General features: G+C 43.9%; 1 protein-coding gene across 2 annotated transcripts in view; it reads right to left on the bottom strand.

The window, feature by feature from the left end:
* The window catches only part of NADK (NAD kinase), a 574,415-nt gene extending 553,473 nt beyond the window's left edge, over positions 1-20,942 (bottom strand). Inside the window, exons 1-2 of one of the 2 annotated variants that reach the window (XM_085609365.1) lie at positions 20,675-20,942; positions 18,999-19,095 (exon numbers count right to left, since the gene is read on the bottom strand). In XM_085609365.1, the coding sequence (XP_085465491.1) occupies positions 18,999-19,053 (55 nt within the window). In that variant the 5' untranslated portion in view covers positions 19,054-19,095; positions 20,675-20,942. Of the gene's footprint in view, positions 1-18,998; positions 19,096-20,674 lie in introns of those variants that run through there. The other variant, XM_085609361.1, reaches the window with a different exon arrangement.
* Positions 20,943-21,169: the final 227 nt, after the last annotated feature.

The following is a 21,169-nucleotide window of genomic DNA, read 5'->3' as shown; positions in this document are numbered from 1 at the left end:
TTGAAACAGGTCAGTTTGCTTTTCTTTTTCTTGGCTTCAAACTTCTCTGTTTCGATGAATGGAATGATGATTTAAACTTTGCTTTTGCTTTCATAAAACAATCTTCCATGGTGTTGCTGTAAGTGGTGATATATATGGAAGAAACATGCCTAGACATCAACTAGTACCCAGGGCTATAAAGGTTATATAAGATACATTATTTTAAAAAGAACAACAAATGTTGATGTTGCAGCAAGGTCAGATCTATGTGGTTCCTGCACATGAGTGTCTGTTGTATTGAGATTTTAAAGCCATGCTAGACTTAAGCTTTGAGAAAGTCCTGGGCCTGCATGCCATGATAGGGCAAAACACATGCTGGCTGGCAAAAAGGCACATGTCGAACCTCTGTGGAAAAAACGTACTGTAACAAACTTGAAAACCAGAATAAACTGGGTTGTAAATAACCACTTTAAATTGATGAAAGCTGTATGAGAAACATGAATGAACTGCATCTCAGTTTTGAATCCAAGTCCTTTGTCTAAAATGTTTTGTACTCAACCAATATTCAGACTATTGTCTGTAAAATAGTTTGGCTTCTACTCTGATAATATATTGACCATGTTGTAAAGTACCTCTGAGTATGCTGGAGAATAACTGGGAGTAGAAATGAGACGACACCCAAGGAAGCCATCCTCCTCCCATGACCTCCATACATTGATTCCTCTCACTGGCGGCAACCAAGCAGCCCCCAGATCGTAGTATAAAGTGAGTACAAGGAGTCCTAAAAAAAATCTTAGGTTATGACATCAACAAGGAGAAAACGGAGGTTATGGCCTAGCATACAAAGGTTGGCAAGATAAAGCGTAAGAAGGAAATGAGATATCTAGGGGTTAAGATTACCCAGGATATTACAAAGCTTACCAAAGAAAAATTTGAAAAGGCTAGGAAGGAAGAGAGTGGCTGGCTGAAGAGCTGGATGCACTTGTCGTTAACATTGTTCAGCCGAGTTAATCTCGTAAAAATGATAGTTCTCCCGAAGTTTACTTTTCTGTTTGACTCAATCCCCTTACCTTTTAAGAAAGAGTGGTTTGCTCAGATGCGAAGTCAGATCAGTTCCTTTATTTGGTCATCCAAAGGATGGCCTGGAAGAAGCTTAGAAGGAGGCTGCCGAAAGGGGGACTAGCGTTACCAGACTTGCTTTTTTATTCCTGGGCTTTCCTACTAAAGAATGGAAGAATGTTATTGGACAGACCCACAAAAACAGAGATTGGCAAAATGTTTTAGGTGATGTTGAGGAAAGAGAAGGGAGCGGATTGTGGTTTCATGTACGGATATGCGGATCCAAAATACTTTTAAAAAGTTAGGTTGAAGATCTTAGGGGGTATGGCTGAGACTTGGTTTAGAATTAAAAAGATCATAAAATTGCCATATTTCAGCCAGCTTGCCCCCATTTGGGAAGCTCCGGGCTCTCCCGAGTGGACAAAGGATGCATTAGCATTGCCATTGAGGGAGGCTGGAGTAGTAAGATGGAAACACCTATCCAAGGAAGGTCATCTGATTACTTGGGAATGGTGTACACAGGAAATGGATCAAAGGATTTCAAGATTTAAGTTTCTCCAAATTCAAAGTTGGTACCAAGCTGCGGACAAAAAAATAGGAGAACCCAATGAAATTGAGGAGAAATTGCTGTTGGGGGTCATACCAAAGAAAGAAATTCCGATGTGGTATTGGCTGATGATCGAGATGGATGACGGGGTTTTTACCATGCAGGAGGGTCTATGGGGAGGATGCTTGCCGGAGACCACACTGGAAGATCAATGGCAAGTATCTATGTCTATGCTATATAAAATAGTTAAATCCGCATACCTGAGGAGGAACCATCTTTTTAGCATCCATAGGGCCTACTGGACCCCCCAAAGGTTATCTAAATTTGGGTCTCAAGGTGATGTGGCATGTCCAAAATGTGGCAGCAAGTAGGAGGATGTTCTGCATATGTTTGTACACTGTCCAAAGATCCAGCCATTCTGGGAGGCCATGAGTAATGTGTTATCTAATGCTTTGAATGTACAAATCAAGGTCAGTGTCTTACTGGTTATTTTTGGAGGTTTGGATCCGCAAATTACAGTTCATAACAATAGTGCAAAACAGTTTTTTAATGTCATACTCCTGACGCGTAGAGAGATCTGCAAACTATGGGTGTCACAGGCCCCTCCAAGTTGTGTTAAACTCCATGAGGACCGTGGCCAAGCTGGACATTACAGATAAGGGGAAAAAGAGGTATGAGTTTTGAATACCCCTCTTACGCTGGTGTGAGCAACAAGTATGAATTTAGACCTAGGGTCCAATGATTAAGACTCTGTCCGCCTCGGCTGGCACCCTCCTCCACTGAGTAAGGGAGCTTGTGGAGTTTGCATGTGTATTGGAAGCATAAGAGGAGTGATGTCGCAATCCGAGGGCGTACAAAAGAAATCAAAAGGCCCAATCCCCTTCTTGTTCTTTTCTCCAGCAAATGAGGTTTGGGACACCCCAGGTTGGTAACGTTAATGGAAAGGTGTGAATGAGTGAGGCAAATGAGGAAAAAAAAAAGGAGTCCTGAAAAGAATTCAAGAGTATGTTCTGCCCCCATATAATAACAATTGTGGTTTAATAAAATAAAGTGGGTACTCTGATGTCAGCACCGTCAAAGGTAGACCCTCTTTAATCCGTACTTTATCAAACCAGTACCCATGTTTACCAGACATTCCTTTATTACCACAATGCTTTATAAATGCAGCCACCAGTAGAAGACCAGAGCAGTAGTAGTCTAGACATTGTTGAAAACGATTAGACAAGCTTTGCCATATTACCAATCTGGGCTATATCCATTTGGGAATGCAGTAGCTAATGCCAACATGTCTCCTTTACCATGGAGTTTAACTTTTTAAGTCTCTGTTTCAGAAGAGAGTAAAACCAACAGTTGTCATTGGTGTGAGTGTAAACTGAATCGGGAAATGTTTTAAGCTCCCACCATTCCTAGGGTAGAGGCGAGTGCAATCTGAAAATGTGCCAGTTCCTACTTGGCCTGAACTAGTGCATCACGTATCTGAGCTGTGCCTTATTAGCTAAGCTGTTAACGCCAAAGAGAATATTTAATTTTTGCTCAGGCACTCGCGTGCTGCAAAGCATTGTGTTTATTTACTTAACCCTTAGTAAATCTAGTCCAAATTCCATCATCCTACACTGCTAGATGTGCAGCTCGGTCTGGTCACCCATCATTTTCACAACACATTGTCATTTCCCACCAACCTACTGCAGGTAGTATGGCCCCGTACCACGGCTCCCTAAAGCATAGCAGTTTCAGCTTGTGCTTATTGTATTTTAATGCATTGTGAAATGTCTCTAGAAGTTTAAATCTTAACTGTGGCTAAACCTTAAAAATCTGCCTTCACAATGTGGGATTTAGGAGGTAATTTATTAATATTTTGCACTGGTGCACCGGTGGTGTAAAGCATTGCGTCTTCTTACCATTAAAATGACCCTCAGGTAGAGCGCCGAATTTTACAGCACTCATATTATGTTTATTGAGTTTTTAAAGCACACTGTTACCCAAAACGTTCATCCTGGCGCTAGAGGGAGCCTGAAAGACAGGAGGGCAGACAGAGGTAAGGTCTAAGTAGTAAATTTAAAGAAGTAGGTGTTGGGTATTTTTCCTATCTCATATGAGACGGAATCATATTCCATCTTTTGGGCGTATGAAAGTGCTAGGCGTGACTGCCACAACAAGCACATTGAATACACAGAACAACCAAGAGAGTGGCAGAGGCTTAACACAGACAGGGATGGGCCACATGTCTGTGGATGTATTTAGAGAAATTCTTCGGGCCTAAGGTCTATATTGGCTTAAAAGTCAGGCATAGGGTTTTAAAGATTACTTTATTCTTAATTGGAAGCCAATGCAAAGTTACAAGTTATGGACAATAATAGACATGGGTGTTCAGGTAGAGAATGGCTCTGGCAACAGCATTTTGAACCCTCGGCGAATGGTAGGTGAGCCTGGACAAAATGCCATCAATTTTTTTATTTTTGTAATTTCAATTATTTATTATGTTTTGGCACTCCGAAGAGGGCCACATAAACAAAATGCACAAAATACATTTACATATTCCATCATAAAAAAGAAAAGAAAACAATTACAACACTCTCCATTAAAAAGGACATACTACGACACAGTCCTCCTTATTTCATCAATAAATATCTAAAAAACCTTTAAAAAAGTTAAAAATATTGAAGCAAAACATTTCATTGGGAGGAGTATATAAAGCCTTTAAAAAAGAATTCGCATCAAGAATTCCCAATTGTAAACAAATTGATCGTAGCCACTTTAAACGCAATGAACGCAATGCAGGACAAATAAACAATACGTGAGTACAATCCTGTGCAGACATATTACAAAAATTACATAAGGGGGAAGACCCATACCATTTAGCCAAGAGAGAATAAGGCGGCAATAGATCTTGCCTCAAGAGAAACCAAAATCTCTGAATGCCGTGTGGTAAATTCCAAAATACGTAAGGTTGAACAAGCTTCCTTGAATATGTATTCAACAGAAGGACGCTTCGCTTCTTAGCTGTCATGGATTCTTTGTCCAGCATGAAGCAAAGAGTCCAGGAAGCCTGTTTCAAAAGAGATTTTAGTTGGGAAGAAGAAATAGTAAAGATAGAACTCTCATCTAATTCAAGTAGTGCCACAGCCTTTCTGAAATTCCTAACGATTTGAGAGTGTTCTTTAAAACTTCCCAATAGTTCTCTCTTGAGAAGGGATCTCAGCGTCCCCATTTCTCCTCTAGCCAGGCTGGCAACCCAACGTACTAAAGCAGACAGGCCCTGTACCCAACTGCTACGTAGACCAAATTCAAGTCTAAGAGCAGCTGTAGAGCAAGCAGAATTCAGAGTGGTTAAGGACCTTAATAATTTTCCTTCAATCATATGTAGAAAGCCCCAGTGTTTTAAGTCAACCAATTCTATTCCATATAGGAGGGTTGAAGGAATTTTTGCCTTATAAACCTCGAGTAAAAAAGCAAAGTGTCTTCTCCCTGTGGCGGAATAAAGAGCACTCAAGCTTTTGCCTTGAGACAGGGCTTTACGAGAGTTGTTATCAATGTGCTGCCTCTCGCTCAGGTTTGCAGAAATTATTCTTCCTAAAAAGGTATATGATTTAACCACTTCCAATTTCTGACCACCTACTGACCAGCCATAATTCTCAGATTTAGATTTTTTCCTCCCTGTAATGCACATAATTTTACTTTTTGTGGCATTTATCCTCAAGAAGTGGGACTCAGCAAAATCATGTAAAGCCTGCAGACGATTAGCTAAACCTTTAGGAGTTAGATCTAGGATTAAAATATCGTCAGCATATAAAAGGCAGGCTATAGGATAACCCCCCACTACCGGGGCTATGCCAACACAAGATGCAAGCGAAGTTGGAAGATCAGCAATATACAAGGAGAACAACAGGGGAGCCAGAAGACAACCTTGTTTTAAACCATTAGTGGAGGGAATAGCCCGCGAGAGGCCCCTTTCTCCACCCTGTAACACTCGACACCAAGTGTCCGAATGTAGAGATCGTACTAGGTCTAGTAGAAGAGAGGGCATACCTAATATAGCTAGCTTTCTCCACAGCAGAGGACGATCCACTTTGTCAAATGCTGTGGAGAAATCAATAAAAGCCGTATAGACTCCTCCGCCCCGAACTCTTACATATTTATCCAGAATAACCTGCAGGGCTGTAAGGTTATCCAAAGTACTATGCCCTTTGTGGAAACCCGTTTGTTCAAGGGGTAAAATCTGGTTCGCCTCGACCCAGTCAGTAATTAGTGCTAGAAGGCATTTGGAAAAAACTTTTCCAATAGCATCAAGAAGGGCTATCTGACGATAGTTCATTGGGTTATTCCTATCGCCCTTCTTGAACAGGGGAACCAAAATGCTCCCCTTCCAAGAGGATGGCACAATCTTACTGGAAAAGCAAGCTCTAAATAAAGGAAAAATAATCTTACTCCATAAAACAGGGTCTAGCTTTAGTATCGATATGGGAAGTTCATCGGGCCCCATAGCTCCAGAGGAACGCATATCCTTAATGGCCATTTCAATGGTTTTCTCTGAAGGAGCTTCAATAGGAAGCTCAGCATCTCTAGGAGCTCCTAAGGAGCACTCACATTCAAATGCTACACCATTCCCAGCATAAAGGGCGGAGATAAATGACACCCATAACGATTCAGCAATAGGAATAGGATGAGGGCTAACTCTAACTCCACAACCCTCTCCAATGAGAGACCAAAATTTTCTAACATTGCCATGAACAACCGCCTCCCGTAAACTTATCCAAAGAGAATCCTCTTTTTCCTTTTTAAGTTTCTTCTTGATGCGACTTCTCCTTCTTTTTAACAAATATATTTTGTTTTTTAATTCAGCAGATCTGCACAGAAATTGTTCCCGCACTAACCTGTTTATTGCCTTATTTAAAGGGATCAAAGAACTGGGGACGAAGCTCCTTTTTTCGGAGAAAGTGGATCTATTAGCAACACGAATAACCTCCTTCATGAGATTCTCAAAATGGGTCAGTTCAGAACCCTGCCAATCATTCAATTCTAAAATGGTTTTTCCTAGAATACACTTCAGGCCCTTCCTGGCTTTAAAATTCCAAAAACATCTTCCAGTATTCTTATGAAAATTAACTATATCACTATTAAGATACCATGAGTCAGAATTTGGAAAAAATAAAGACAAATTTATAGTAATCACATTGTGATCACTAAATAGTGTCGGTAAGACTACCAAGTCTTTTACTGAAGAAAAGATATCATAGTCAATAATTACATAATCCAAGATTGACTGGCTGAAGGGGGATCTATGAGTATAATTAGCAGGAAAATCAGAAGGGAGCCTACCATTCACTATTAACCCTTCAGTTGCAGAAAGTTCTTCCAATAACATCTTCCCTCTTTTATTAGTTTTAATTTTATTAGGGAAGAGAATCTGAGGAATAAGGAAGGCTTCTTCTTTACATTTATTTCTAAATAACTCTAAACTAGTGTTGGAAACCTTACAATTAAAATCACCAACTAACAGCACATGGGGGGGGGGGGTGTATCTAGCTCTTTAAGCTGTTTAATGTATGAAAAGACTTGCTTCAATAAAATATTAAAACATTCATCTGGGGGAATATATACATTTATTATTACTAATGAAGTATTGGTACCCCTACTTGTTAACGAGCAGAGGGTCACTGCCTGAAAGAGGTTCTTTGGGTCAACATAATGGGTAAAATTCCATTTCAATTTATTTGACAAGAGGCACGCAAGACCACCTTTTGCATGCCCTTTCTTTGATGGTAATGCCCTTGCCTCGAGGACAAAATAATCTTTCCCAGCACATAATCTACTAGGACACCAGGTCTCTTGGAGGCAAATAATGCTAGCTTTCATGGAGAATAAATATTGTAGTTTCTCGGGACTGTTATGTATCCCGGCAGCATTCCAAGAGATCACTTTTAAATTGTTGCTAAAGATGTTGAAAAAGCTTAGGATTGTCTAAAGTTTTAGTAGACAAAACTCCAGGCAACCAATTCCACTGAAGATTATCTTTGTTTGGGGGAATATTTTGGGTAAGCGAAACTGGCTTTACCTGAGTCACCCGGCGTGTATTTTTCGAGACAAAAATCTTTAATTCATCATAAAAGGTAGAAAGACTATCTTGACCATTGCCCTGCTGAGAGAGTCTATTAGGAGGGAAACAATTTCTCCCAAAGGAGAGAACAGGTAAAACATCAATTCCCCTACACTGGAAACTCTCTGCCTGTTGCAAAATAAGATTTAATATAAGTTTAGAATAGAACTTTACCCTAACAAAAGGAGCGGAAGCTGTTCCTAATATAGAAACTAAATCAATATCATTAGATTGAATTAATTTTAGGCTCTCAATATCCTTAAAATATTTGAGTAGCCAAGCTCTATTTAGGTGTAAGTCCGAATCAAATAAGGGTAGAAAATCTACTGTAAATGTATCTACAAAGACTTCAGGAATTTTTGAGGGCGAATGCTGATGCCGTACCTCTCCAACATCCGGCGCTGGAAAAGCGGGGGCAAAAGGATCAAGGGCTACAGACCGCGAGGGGACCAGCCCAGGCATTTCTACCTCGGGCAGAGGAGTTGCCCATCTCCCTACCTCCGGTGGGGGACCATTCCCAGGGCAATCAGAAATGGTTTCTGTGCCCGGGACTGAGGACTTTAAGATATCAAAAGAATGGGAAACCACCTCCCTGCCCACCGATTCTCCGGTCATTTGGACCTTAAAGTCTACAACCTGAGAATCCTCAAAAATGATTTGTTTCTGCTTTTCTTTCTGAATCTACGGATTGGTTTCCTCTTTTTTCCTAAATTCTTTCTTTGTTTTCTAATTTTTCCCTTTTCAACCCCCCCTACTCCCTTTGATTCAGGGATAAAAATTGGAAATAGTTTTTTTTCTGCTTTTGGAGCAGCAACCTCAACACTTTCTTCTTCAATTTCAAGGTCGCCAAGCTTTACGCAATTAGATACGGGTAAAATGGGAGCTACAAGGGGCTTATTTTTAGGGGTACCCACGAGTTTATTTTGAACTGAGTTTTCATTTTCATTTAAGAGCACACTACCCAACTCATGCCCCTGAAGACTTACTCTGGGAACTGCATCATGAACCTTTTCCGGTGCTTTTAACAATAAAGCTTTTAGTATCTGGGTAACTGATTCCAGAATGCAGTCGGAACTTCCCACAAATTTACTCAGTAGCTGTAGGATGGATGCCAGCAAATGTTCCAATGCAATCAAGGATTCAAAAATCGGGTTTTCCACTTTATCATAACCGAGCAAACCCTTATGACCAGTGTCAGATAAATTAAGCAGTGGACTCATGGAAAAATTAGATTGAGAAAAGACAAGACATCTGGCGATTTTAAGGAAGGGGTACTACTAAAAAGAAAGAGACCAGAGGAAGAAACACCAATCGGGGGTTTAATCACTTCAGGTAATTTCAAAGGACCGTCAGCTAAGTATCGACCACAAAGCTCCAGGTCTATACTTGACAACTGAGAATCTCCCTTACTGTCCGTCATTAATTGTGGACCTCTAATGGGATCAGTAAGTGATAGCTCTGTAGAGATGACGGACACATTGATTTGCTGCCCAATTTTGGGATGAAAAGAAACATCCCCATTGTTTCCCGACCTATCAGGTGGCAATGGGAAGGGATCTTCGGAAGGCGGGATATCTGATTGAACTTTTTTCCCCCTACTAGGAACCGTCTTCTCCCAAAATTGAGGCAGCAGGGATTGACCCTTTAGTAACGAGTTACTGGAAGATCTGTTACTAGGGGAAGTGGGTTTTGACAACATAAGGCCCTATCCCCTAATACTCTCCCCGAACGTAGTTTTTTGGCCGACATCTTTATACAACAAAGTACTATAGCCCCAAATGAATGCAATAAATATATATTAAATTAAAAAAAGATGAAATATTTGAAGGAGAGTAACGAAGAGTTCCTGATCAAAAGGAGAAGGTGCACACCATAAATATGTAATGCAAGGAATGAATAATATTTAAAACACAAACAATAAATAAATAGGCCTAGTCCAGTCTCCTCGAGCCTCAGAGGGCCCGCCCTTTGCCCGGGCTTAGCCCGGCGCCGCCCGCGCGTGGTCCCACGATGCGGGGGGCGCGCTGGAGTTTTTGAAGCGCCTTCTGGCGCGAAACGCTGGGTGTCCGCCTCCGGAAGGCACTGCAAAGGAGCCTGGGAAGTGTAGTTCAGGTGCGTCTCTGCGCACAGCAGTCAGGACAGACCAGCCCCCTGAAAGCGCTGCAGGTAAGGAACACTCTGCCAACTGTAGCGAATGAATAGGCGAGCTGTCCAGTGTCCAAGTTTGTCCGCTCTAGGCTGCCCGCTACAGGGACGGGGTCCTTGGTCCTTGCCCAGCTGCACAAGTTGTATGTGTTCCCACTCTTGGTGTGGCCCTTTAGCTGGACCTTCCGCCAATCAGGCCCCCCCTCTTAGTGCCCTTGTTGGTGGACATAACCACAGCAGTGGCTACTGCCCTCCTGAAAGGGGGTGATGGTAAGGCAGAGGGGCAATGAAGCAGGCAACCTCGTTGGGCCACCTTTGCGACACAACCGGGCACTTCACTCTGCGGCCGCCGCTAGGTGAGGCCGCGCTCTCGCTTGGAGGCTTCACACTTGCCTGCCGAGTCCTGTCTCTAGCGTTCTGCCGCACCACTCTCCCGGACTCTTTTGAACCCTCAGCGAATGGTAGGTGAGCCTGGACAAAATGCCATCATATAGTGTGTTTCCATTGTCTAGTTTACATGCAACGAAAGCTTAACCTATGGATCTGCGTGATGGATCGGGGAAAAATGTAAAGATTTTCTTTGCCATTTTAAGAGTGGCAAAGCATGGTATGATAACCAGATTTACTTGGAGTCCCATGGAAAGATCCCAATCAAAATTAATTCCTAGGTTTCTGACCCAACTCACTAGGGAGGGTGCGGAGCCCAACCCAAGGCCACCAGTTGGAGGACCACGTATTGGACAGGTGGCCTAAGAGTAAAACTTTGACTTGTCGGAGCTGAGCTTCAGAAGGCTCATATGCAGTTATAGTTTGCAAACATAGTTGGAATTTACAATAAAGAATGATTTGATTGGGTTATTGGGCATAAGTACCACGATCTGGGTATAATCTGCATGTAGGAGGATGTCAAAGCAAACATCCTGACAAAGGCTGCCATGGGGAGCACATACACATTTAAAGAATTTAGGCTTAAAATGGAGCCATGAGGACCACACCCTATTGGATGGTGGTTGCAGTGGCTTCAAAAGAAAAAGAGCAGATGGGTTGGGTGCGGTCTGTCAAAAATTATTTAATTTAGGGTAAAGCTAAGCCATTCACCCAATACTCTCAAGTATTCCAGTAAAGTGGTCTACCGTATCGAAAGCGGCTGACAGGTCGAAAAGGCCCAGTGCAACATCATTCTCCTGGTCCATTAGGCATCTTGAGTTACCAGCATCGGTTTCCAAGGCCATCTCAGTGTTGAGGTTGGAGACCCCTGCTCTAGCCACTAAAACCTTATCAATTGCCATATGTGTATGTGTATGTAAAAGTTAATTTCAGTTTTGCTGACTAAAATACTCCCTTCAACCTTTGCCCCATCACTCTTTTCTGACTCATCCCAAACCTTTCTGAATACTGTGAACTCCCAAACATCCTTCTTAAACGCCACCCCTTGTTTTTCAGTCATGTCACTAAACTAACAGGCAATCATGCCCACTTCTTACAAAAACAACTCATTACTTCTTTCAGATCTATTCCCATCATTATGTCCCTACGCTAAACGTTACTAAACACAGAAGAAACCAAGAGCACCAACATAACACAACTAGTGCGCACAGAAAACACATAAACACTTATTAGTAATCTGCTAACTAAACTCTAGCTTGGATTTCGGAGTAGCACGCCACTCGTTGCAGAATACTACAGCATCTTTTCAGGGGTAGTAAGCGCTACATAAATATAATTACAAAACAAGGTCAGTATGGCTTGTTTATAGCATTGCTCTCTATGACATAAAGCACAGTAATTGAATCACTGTTTGTGAGTAGGCAGCCCGTCTAAAGTGTATTTCAATGGAAGGCCCATTCTATTAACACCAAGGAAAGTGCTGGAGCCCTGTTGCTTGGAGAGGAGATGGCAGGCCAAATACCATGGCTGGACCTAACGAGCCAGTAAGATGCCTTGGAGTCTTATTTCAAGTAGCCCTTTGGTAAAATTGATAGCCATAGATCCTTGTGCACGTCGATAAAGATCTTCCCTGTTATTATAAATGCAGTGGTCTATCAAGGCTGTGATGCATTCTGATTCTACGCTTGTGTGGGGGTTCATTCTGTTTGACTGAGCATGCAAATGCAATGGTCTCTGAGCTCAACCGGCTCTCTCTTGCGCCCAACTTTTTAAAGGTCCAGCAACAAGTTCCTACTCTGAGATGTTACAAGGAATAGTTCTTTTAGTTCAACAAGAATTCTGCATAATCCCCACGTTTGCTGAAAAATAAAGCGTTCAAAATACCTAACATGGGCCATACTTTTCAGTATTAAATTCAGACCGCTCAATGGTCAATTGAAAGGAAAGGAGAAGCGTACACCTTCCATGTGCTGAGGAGTTGAAGGAAATGCTGTGCAGAGCTGACACTGAAATGCATGTCCTGCAACTCCTGAGGAAGTGAAATGGGTGAACTGCCACTTTGATGTCTTGATGAATCTGAAAATGACCAGTTCTTATTAGTGAATAACTGGGAATGTTGACTGTGGATTACTTCCAGTTGCCCATACAAAGCTTGTCATTCAGGACCAGATTCCAATCACATACTTCTTCCACTCCCTTGTTACTCTCATAACAAGCATTTGCAATGCAATAGGTCTCACATTCTAGAAACTTTGACCTATTGGTACTGTAAATGACAATGACTTTTATTATTGCAGATTTTTCAAACACATAAATAAAAGGCATTGTCCTTTACAATGCCAATTGCTCAAAATCTCGCAATAGCGAGACCTATTGCATTGCAAATGCTTGTTTTTTAATCAAACCATGTTCGTGCTAACAAGTCCTAACCTGGAAAAAGTTGTTGGCTAAAATCCAAGAGGGGCCGACGGTGTCACAGCTGAAATGGAGGCATGGGTACATTTTCATGCAGTGCACGAAAACACTGCTCCAGATTGCACCTCGACATATTTTCTTTCTGCAAGGGCTGTGCACTTCGGTCAATATAAAATGACCACTTTTTAATCATTTTGTAAGATAATTGGGGATTTTTAAACATAAACCAAAATATTCGCAAACAGAAGCTAGAAAAGTAAATAAGGCTCCTAGACTATTTTGGGGAACGTTGCATGGACTGGAGATGGAACAGTGAACGTGACTTCCCCAACTGAAAGTATGTGCATTCCTCCATTTTGCCTCGTGACCATGCTGCAGCAGAGATAGGAAGTATTTTCAGTCTCATGAGCCTTGGCTGCTAATAAAGCACAAGTCGGATTTGCTTTGGAGTACCACAGCCCAGGCATGGTTGCGAACGCGCACTGAATGCTGAGTCGCAGGCCTGTTGATGGGGATGCGGTGAGCCTGTCTCGTGGCTGGACCTGCGCAATGTTTGCTTTCCTAGCAGAGTCCTATCCATGTAAGTGCCTTCACCTCAGCGCTCTGCCCACATCCTGATCTGCGTTGGGATTAGAGCTATTTGCACCTAATACCCAGCAGCCCTGCTCTGATTACTGGATGTGAAATGCCCATATGCTGTGCTTAGTGCTAATGAGACTCAAACTGAAGATTTTGTACCGATCTCAAATCACCTGGAGATAGTGGCGTGAATATTTGTAACCATGCACGTTCACCCGTTTTTAGGTCTCGGCTAGCGAAGGCTGCGCTTGCGCAGTCTCGCTCGCGAGACATAATGACTTGGAGAAGAGGGGCTTGAACCCGCCCCTCTTCTCCCCTGTTCTCCATTGGCTGGCCTCTTGAATGCTGGCCAGCCATTGGAGAAGAGGTCCGTCACTCCGAACAGGCCCCGTCCTTTTCGGATTCGGGGGCGTGTTTTTTGCAACTTTTCCAATTATCTCCTCCAGCCAATGGCTAGAGGAGAGAAAAGAAAAACATGCCCCCGAATCCGAAAACGCCGCTGCCTTTCTCCGAGGCATTTCTGCTTCGCCTCGGAGAAAGGCGGCGGCGTTAATGGCGTCCTCTCACCCTGCTGGCTCCCGTGTTGTTCGTTCCTGTTATGATTTGTTGATCAAAATGCTTCGAAGGAAGGTCATGTCTGTTTGACATTGAGGGTCCAACGAATTAATTTTGTTTTTACTAATAATGTTAAGGAACCCAAGTATGCAAGTGTGTAGCGGATTTAAGAAGTAATGTGTAAAGTGTCTGCAATCCTCCGAATTTGTTATTGAAGATCACTCGCAGCACGACCCCCCCAATTCGATTACTGCCACCACACGAGAAGCCCCTCCCAATCCTCTCCTTCTCCTCCCCACATCTTCGTTATTGTAATAAAAGCTGGTTGCCATAGTGACCGTATGCCCGTCTCCACGCTTCACCCACAGCCCCTGCTGTTTCTGTCCCCGGAGGTGCCACACGCCCACAGCCTTCCTTGTTTTGGTTTTTCCATGCATGCGCACTGGAGGTTATTCAAACCCTGAAACTGTAGTGTGTGTATAGCCAAGGTTCTGATGGGGAATGAGTGGTAGGGCGTCGTCACCGCCTCTAGGTTTAAGGTGCTTAGCGTTGCAGGAGGTTTGGGGGACGTTTCCTTCGTCAAATTGTACGTTTCTGGCAGGGAACGCAGTGGCATCTGCGGGGCTCGGCTGACGGAGCCCTGGGAGATAGCGGCGGGAAAGGAGTGCGGACGACCCGGCGGCCGCCCGCAAGGAGCGGCTCACACCGGGGAGGGGGGCACCCGGCAACAGCGAGCGACCCCGCCCCCCCGGGATGGGAGACAGCCGGGGTGAGCTGGGGTCGCGCGCGGGGCACTGTGGGAGCTCTGGGGGAGGGGTGACAGAGCGCCAGAGTTAGCACCCACCCCCCTCACTCAACATATAGTCTCATGCATTGCGCCCCCCAGCACCACTAGAGTATAGCAGGGTGTAAACTCCAGACAACCCCCCCCCCCACACCCCGCCAGGGAGAATGACCCCCCCCCTTGTAGGCACCCGGGGAGGGGGAAGGGGTCTTATGACACCCCTTGATTATTGTACCTTCCAGAGATTGCACCCTCCAGAAATTGTCACCATGGTAGGTATGATTTTGTCCCATCCAGTCATTCCACTGCCATTATGTGCCCCTGCCACCTCAGATATTTACCCACGAAGTCCCCTCCGTGATCAAGTAGGACATATGATCTCCCGCACGGATACTGCTCCCTCCACCCAACAGTTGCTCCCAGTCAATGTTATTGCCGAGCAGTGCCCCATGCAGGGCCTTTCCACCCACCACAGGCTCTGCACTTTCCATCCAGAGCCTATTTTGGTTCTAAACATCGCCCTCTGACCCCGAGCCCCTCCGTTTGGGGTGTGTGGATTGTGCAGTTCTCTTATGATCAAAGTGACTCTGTGGGACCTGTCCCAGGTACTCTAAATTAACTGCATCCCTCCCATCAGACAATTCTGCCCATGTTTATGTTCAGGGTTGGTTCTTTGGAAGAAAGAAGGTGCACCTACTCTAGTCACAGACATTGAACCCTATAAACCTACACTTCCTTGGGTGCCTCAAGCGTTTTCTGCTGCCCTTTCACCGCTCCTGCCCGTTCACTGCTCCTGTCCGATCAGCACTCCTGCTCATGCCCGAACACCACTCCTGCCCCGTCACTTCTCCTGCCCCGTCACTTCTCCTGCCCCGTCACTTCTCCTGCCCCGTCACTTCTCCTTCCCCATCACTTCTCCTGCCCCGTTAACTGCTCCTGTCCATTCACTGCTCCTGTCCGTTTACCGCTCCTGCCCGGTCACCTCTCCTGCTCATGCCTAAACACCGCTCCTGCCCCATCAGTTCTCCTGCCCCGTCACCACTCCTGCCTTGTCACCTCTCCTGCTTCGTCATCTCTCCTGTCCCGTCGCTTCTCCTGCCCTGTCGCATCTCCTGTCCCGTCACTTCTCCTGTCCCGTCACTTCTCCTGTCCCGTCACTTCTCCTGTCCCGTCACTGCTCCTGTCCAGTCACTGCTCCTGTCCAGTCACTGCTCCTGCACCGTCACCGCTCCTGCCCGTTCACTGCTCCTGCCCGTTCACTGCTTCTGTCCGGTCAGCACTCAGTGGCTCTGTGTGTGGGTGCAAATGCAATAGGTCTCGCATTTGAGAGTGATTAAGCTATTGACATTGTAAATAACAATGCCGTTTCTTTAAATGTTTTAAAAACAAAAACATAAACAAAAAGAATGTCATGAGCAATGCCAATAGCTCTAACTTTACCAATGCCGAGACCATTGCATTGTAAATGGAGTGGAGAAGTGTAGCTCACTGGTTAGAGGAGGCATACCCTGAAGCAGAGGTCAGACCCGGGACCAGGGTTCAATTCCCGACGCGGCAGGGTCCGGAGCCCAATTGTCCACGGACTCGATAATTCTCGCTTCGGTGCCCACTCTAAGCACGAGTTCACACTATGCAGCTCTGGGCAACAAGCTTGCTTAATCTCCACAACGGCCCCCCCGCGGCGGGATGCCTGGCTTTCACCTTGGGGATGCCCAGTACGGGTTATCTCACAGGGAAAAACCAGGACAGGTTCCCAATGCAAGCGCCAAGATGCCCAAGGGTAAGTTGAGTGCTATATAAGAACACATAATAATAATAAATGCTTGTTACTTCTACTAACATTGCAGCCTAGAACATCAGCCAAATTGGTTATGTTGAGGTGAACCGGACTACATAAGCCAGTGAGAGGATTGCTAAATGGAAGCGCAGAACTTGAGCATGGTGTTTCGGGTGACACAGGGTCATCTGGCGACCTCGTATGTACAGCGTGTATATTTCAATGTGCGTCACACAGTGGGGCATTGCATAATCATGCACCTTGAGGCTCGTCCAAGCTACTCCTGGACTTTCTATCTGTTGCCGAATGAAAGTGCTGTGCTGACGTGAATGTTTCCGGTGGCCCTTGTCCAGTGCTTTAAATGGACAAACATAAGTGCAGGTACTCATCAAAAGGAGGGATAGACTGGGGGTGGAGCTTGGGGCGAGCATAAGGGTGGTGCTAAAGGCGTAACAAGGGGCGGAGCCGCATTTTTTAACCTCTCTAAGGTTTTTATGCAAGAAATGTGCATGCATTGTTAGAATATCAGATGTATCTGTCTATTAGCTTTTTACACTAATAACCACTTGTAGCACTTACTAATACGTTTTTATTACTACCCAAAGTAACCCCTTGTTAGCAACCTTAAAAAATGAAAAGATTGAGAAAAAAACATTAAGGTTCTATATTTATGCCTTGTTGTTGCATGCAGGTCCATGCTGCAGGGGCATAATTTACTAAGATATATGCCAAGGATGTTAACTTGTGACCTACAGGGATAGCAAGGATCTATGCAACAAAAGCAGTATCCAACTGAGCTATCTACATAAAAGGAAATAATCTCTGAACTACATGTTGACTTATTACAAATAACTACATGAGACTTATTACAAATAAAATATGTTTCTTGTGCTTGTACTCACATAACTTGAACCAATGTTCACCTGGGGGTGCAAAATAGATGAAGCGTTTCAGTTTTCCTGCTTTTGCCATTCGATCACAGTGTGCAATAAATTGCAACCATGAGTGTGAGTTACAGGCACTTATCTAGTCATGCATGACATATATTGGCTTTTGATTCAAATACAGCTGTATACTTCCTTGTGGCATGTAAGCCCAGATGGTTTGCGCTGCCTGCAAACATCTCTGTTCAAAGAGCATATCACATTTTTCACAGGGATCAGTGAGTTTGGCACCGAGCTCCTCTTATATTTACTCATGCAAATAGGCAATTTAGTTGTGAAACGATGGTTAAAGATAGTGAAAGTAAGTGCAACTTTTTGTTCTGTCCAGGCATATTGAAAATACCCACCACAGGCAACAGTAACTGGAAAAAATGTGTGTATCTGTTTTGAAGATGCACAATATCAAGTATTTGACTTTTACATAGTGCTCAACACCTTTCTTGTGATAGATGTACTGGCGAATTTGTGTTAAAAAGTCTAATGGCAGCAGTTTACAAATAGTGCTTTCTGCTGCAGAAGCGGCATTGTAGCACTGTGTTACCCTGAACAATGCCTCTCACACACTCGGCCATTAGGTTGAATAGCCACTTTTCTTCCCCGCTGTGTAAAAACAAAGGCTAAACGAACCTCCCTGCAGCCACACGCAGTACATGCAGATCACTGTTTAACGGTGATAAGAGCAGCTGTTCGCTTGTACGAGCCCAGCCCAGGCTTCCACTGTGACTAAGAGTGGAAGGTGCTGCCAAGGTACGAGGTGATTGATGACCGGAGCACCACCTGCATCAAGCCAGACCCTCTTGAGTACCGGTACTCTCCTTATTCAAGGAAAAGTGCTGGTACTCGAGGCGAGAAAATGAAAAAGTGCCGGTTCTCAGTACCAGTGAGTACCGGCCCATTTAAAGCACTGCCCTTGCCATTAAGATGCTCCAGCCAGGGTCTGGCTGGCAAAAGAAAATAAAGAAAATAGTGCTTACAGACTAAATAACACATACCTGTAACAACCGAAGTAAAAGGGAAAGTCCGCATGGTAGGTTACAAATGAAGACAAGGCGGTACTAAGGAGGGACCAACAAGCCTATTTTCGAATCCGAAGCCAGCATTTACGAGGGACAATGACACAAGTCAATGAAAAATAGGGGTGGCAAGTGGATGGGGCTTCAAGAACATACTCCAATACTGCATGCCTCGCAGCAGCGCATGCGCTGCCCAGGCTCGACCTAAAAAGTGGATAGGCTCTGTGAAGGAAGCTCACTTAGAATGTGCATTCTGATGAGGTTGTTTGTAGCTCCTCTGCCCTGTTTTCCTGATATGGGAAAGTACAGAAAACATAAACAGCGTGGCACTTTAAAAGGTAAGTTCGAATTAACAGGCAAAGATTAAAGATAGGAAGTAACCAGTGGTGTAAATTCTTTACAATTGACTCAGCAAGTGATGCTTAGTTTTTTCGACAGTATAATCCTCCTGAAATACTGCCAGTTCGTGTCTTAAAAAATAAATAAAACACTGAAGAATGTGAGATGAGTCCCTAAGTAACATACAGGTAAACATCTGCAGATGTACATTTTTACAACAAACACCACAGTAAATAAAAAGAACATAAAGTGATTAACATTAGGCTATGGAAAAATATACAGGTAAGCATTACCGTTTTCGTATTTCAGGGGAAGACTTTATAGGAATATATGCATTTTTTTATTCAGATAAAATACATGTCAATGTTGAAATATATTTACCTCCATTAAATGGTTGGAAATCTCCCAGAGCTTCTTCCAACCCACTCGCCTCCATGTTTTCGAAGCTGCCAGATTACTTAGTATTTGTAAATTTAACCTGAAAGTCAAAAATGTTTGTAACTCCTCTGTTATCTCAATGAATTTCTGAAAGAACAAATTATGCTGTGTATTGTAACATACATCACATACAAATTAAGGGTGTCTATTGAAAGATGTCAAAGAGATTGACTATTTACTCACCAAAGTGGTGCTAGACTAGTGCTTAGAAACAGGTATTTAATATTAATGGCTAACTCAATGGAGTTCATTATATGAACCCAAGAAAGGATGAAAAGTGCCGAAAGAGGAGCCGTACACAAGATTATTTAGAAAATACTATTTTATACATGTGGTTTTTCCTTATTTGAGTATCTTGATGTTTTGTTTTTTAAAATAAATTAGATGATTTTTTTATGCTATGTTAATTTTGTATTTTTGTAGTATACTTCAGCCATTGCTTCTTACTGTTGCGGCCTGTCACATGGAGTAGTTCTTCTTGAGGGTGAGATTCTGAGCAGACTAGTCTGTTTAGAGGTGATTCCAAGTCTTCTCAATGTATGTCTTCTGTGTCGCCACCTACCACCCTGTACCCATGTTTCTGTCTTCTAGTGTCTCTTACTCCAAGGGTCCCTCGTGTCTGTCTTCCCCTGTCCATGTCAAACATGTCCAAGCCTCCATTTCCCCCTTGTGTTTGTATCTTCCAGTGTCTTTCCTCCAGTGCCCAGGTTTTCTCATGCTTTTTTTCTCCCCATGACTTCCTCACCTGTGTCTGTCTCCCTGGTGTCCATGTTTTCTCATGTTTGTGGCCTCCCAGTGGCCGAGTATTTCAAATGTCTGTGTTTCACCAGAGCCTTTTTCCCCATGTCTGTCTCCCTGTGGAGATGTCTCCTTGATCCATGTTTTGCCATACTTGAATTTCCTCTTGTCTGTTTTCCCCAGGCCCAGGTTTTCCACTTCTTCATAATCCTGAAGTTACTCAGTTACATTTGTTAGTAGCTCATTCACTGCAGGTGGTGTTTAGTTGCATACTGAATTTGTAGTCCTTCTTAGGCATTTATTAAACTAGAACGACAAGTCCCAGGTTTCAAAGAAAATTACTGGACTGGAGGAGCTGCTCACACCTGGACCTGGGAGACTAGAGAACACTTTTGTCTTCTTCGCTCGCTCCCCCCCCCCTCCCTCTCTCCCGTGGACATGTGTCACCATGGTCAATGCTTTTTTGCATCCTTGTGTGTTTTTTTACCTGTGTGTCTATTTCGCAAGTGCCCAAATTCCCCCGTGCTTGTTTCATCATTGTGTCCTACTCCCGAGGTAGTTTTGCCGTGCATGTTTCCTTGGCCGTCCTCTGACACTGTTCATATTTCCCATATATGTCTCAAGAGTATCCACGTTTTAGGTAATCCCTGTTAAGAAGTGCTACATCTCCCCCCAGGCACCCTACTGACCACGCCGCCAACCCCCTTCCTAACACCCAGCGTTAAGCTGGCTGCGCACCCAGATTCGTCTGTTCTGATTCAGTGATGCAATAGGCCAACATTAGGGTGCTGAGTGTTTGATTTTTTTGGGGGAAAAAAGAAAACTCGCTCATGAAATTATATTTCGTATTTAAAAGACTCACAGACATTTCATTCACTTACCTCCGTCAGGCCGTTCGTGGCGTGCAGTGATACCTGCAAACAAATGCCGGGTTTTATAGCACAGCAAAACAATTGCAAAATGTCCTGTAACCACACTGTTGTCGATCCGCCTTCAGGTTTCCGCAGACAGGAAAAAAGCAACAGGGACCCTTGCAAAATTTCCTACGAAGTTGGATAATTAGCGGCGACCTCACAAAATGACCTGGGTACAGGAAGTGGAGGGCAGCCTATGACAGGATTATTTGTGAACAAGTGTTTGTCAGTAATGAGTGGAGGGCCGGGCATCTCCCACTAGCTAAAGCCCTGGCTCACGACACTGGGGCAGGAATTACCCAACACCAAGACAGAATTATGAAAGGCACAGCACCGATAAACGCCCACTGCATCCTGGGCTCCTGGCCAATCATCCTTCTGCAATAAGCTGTCTGAGGAGTTTCAAGCCAATAGTCTTGTCTGGATATCACCAACCATCACCACCTCACAGAGAAGTAGGTA

This window comes from Triturus cristatus, chromosome 1_2 (genome assembly GCF_964204655.1).
Source record: "Triturus cristatus chromosome 1_2, aTriCri1.1, whole genome shotgun sequence".
Classification (NCBI taxonomy): domain Eukaryota; kingdom Metazoa; phylum Chordata; class Amphibia; order Caudata; family Salamandridae; genus Triturus; species Triturus cristatus.
This window is presented reverse-complemented; position numbering and strand designations above follow the sequence as displayed.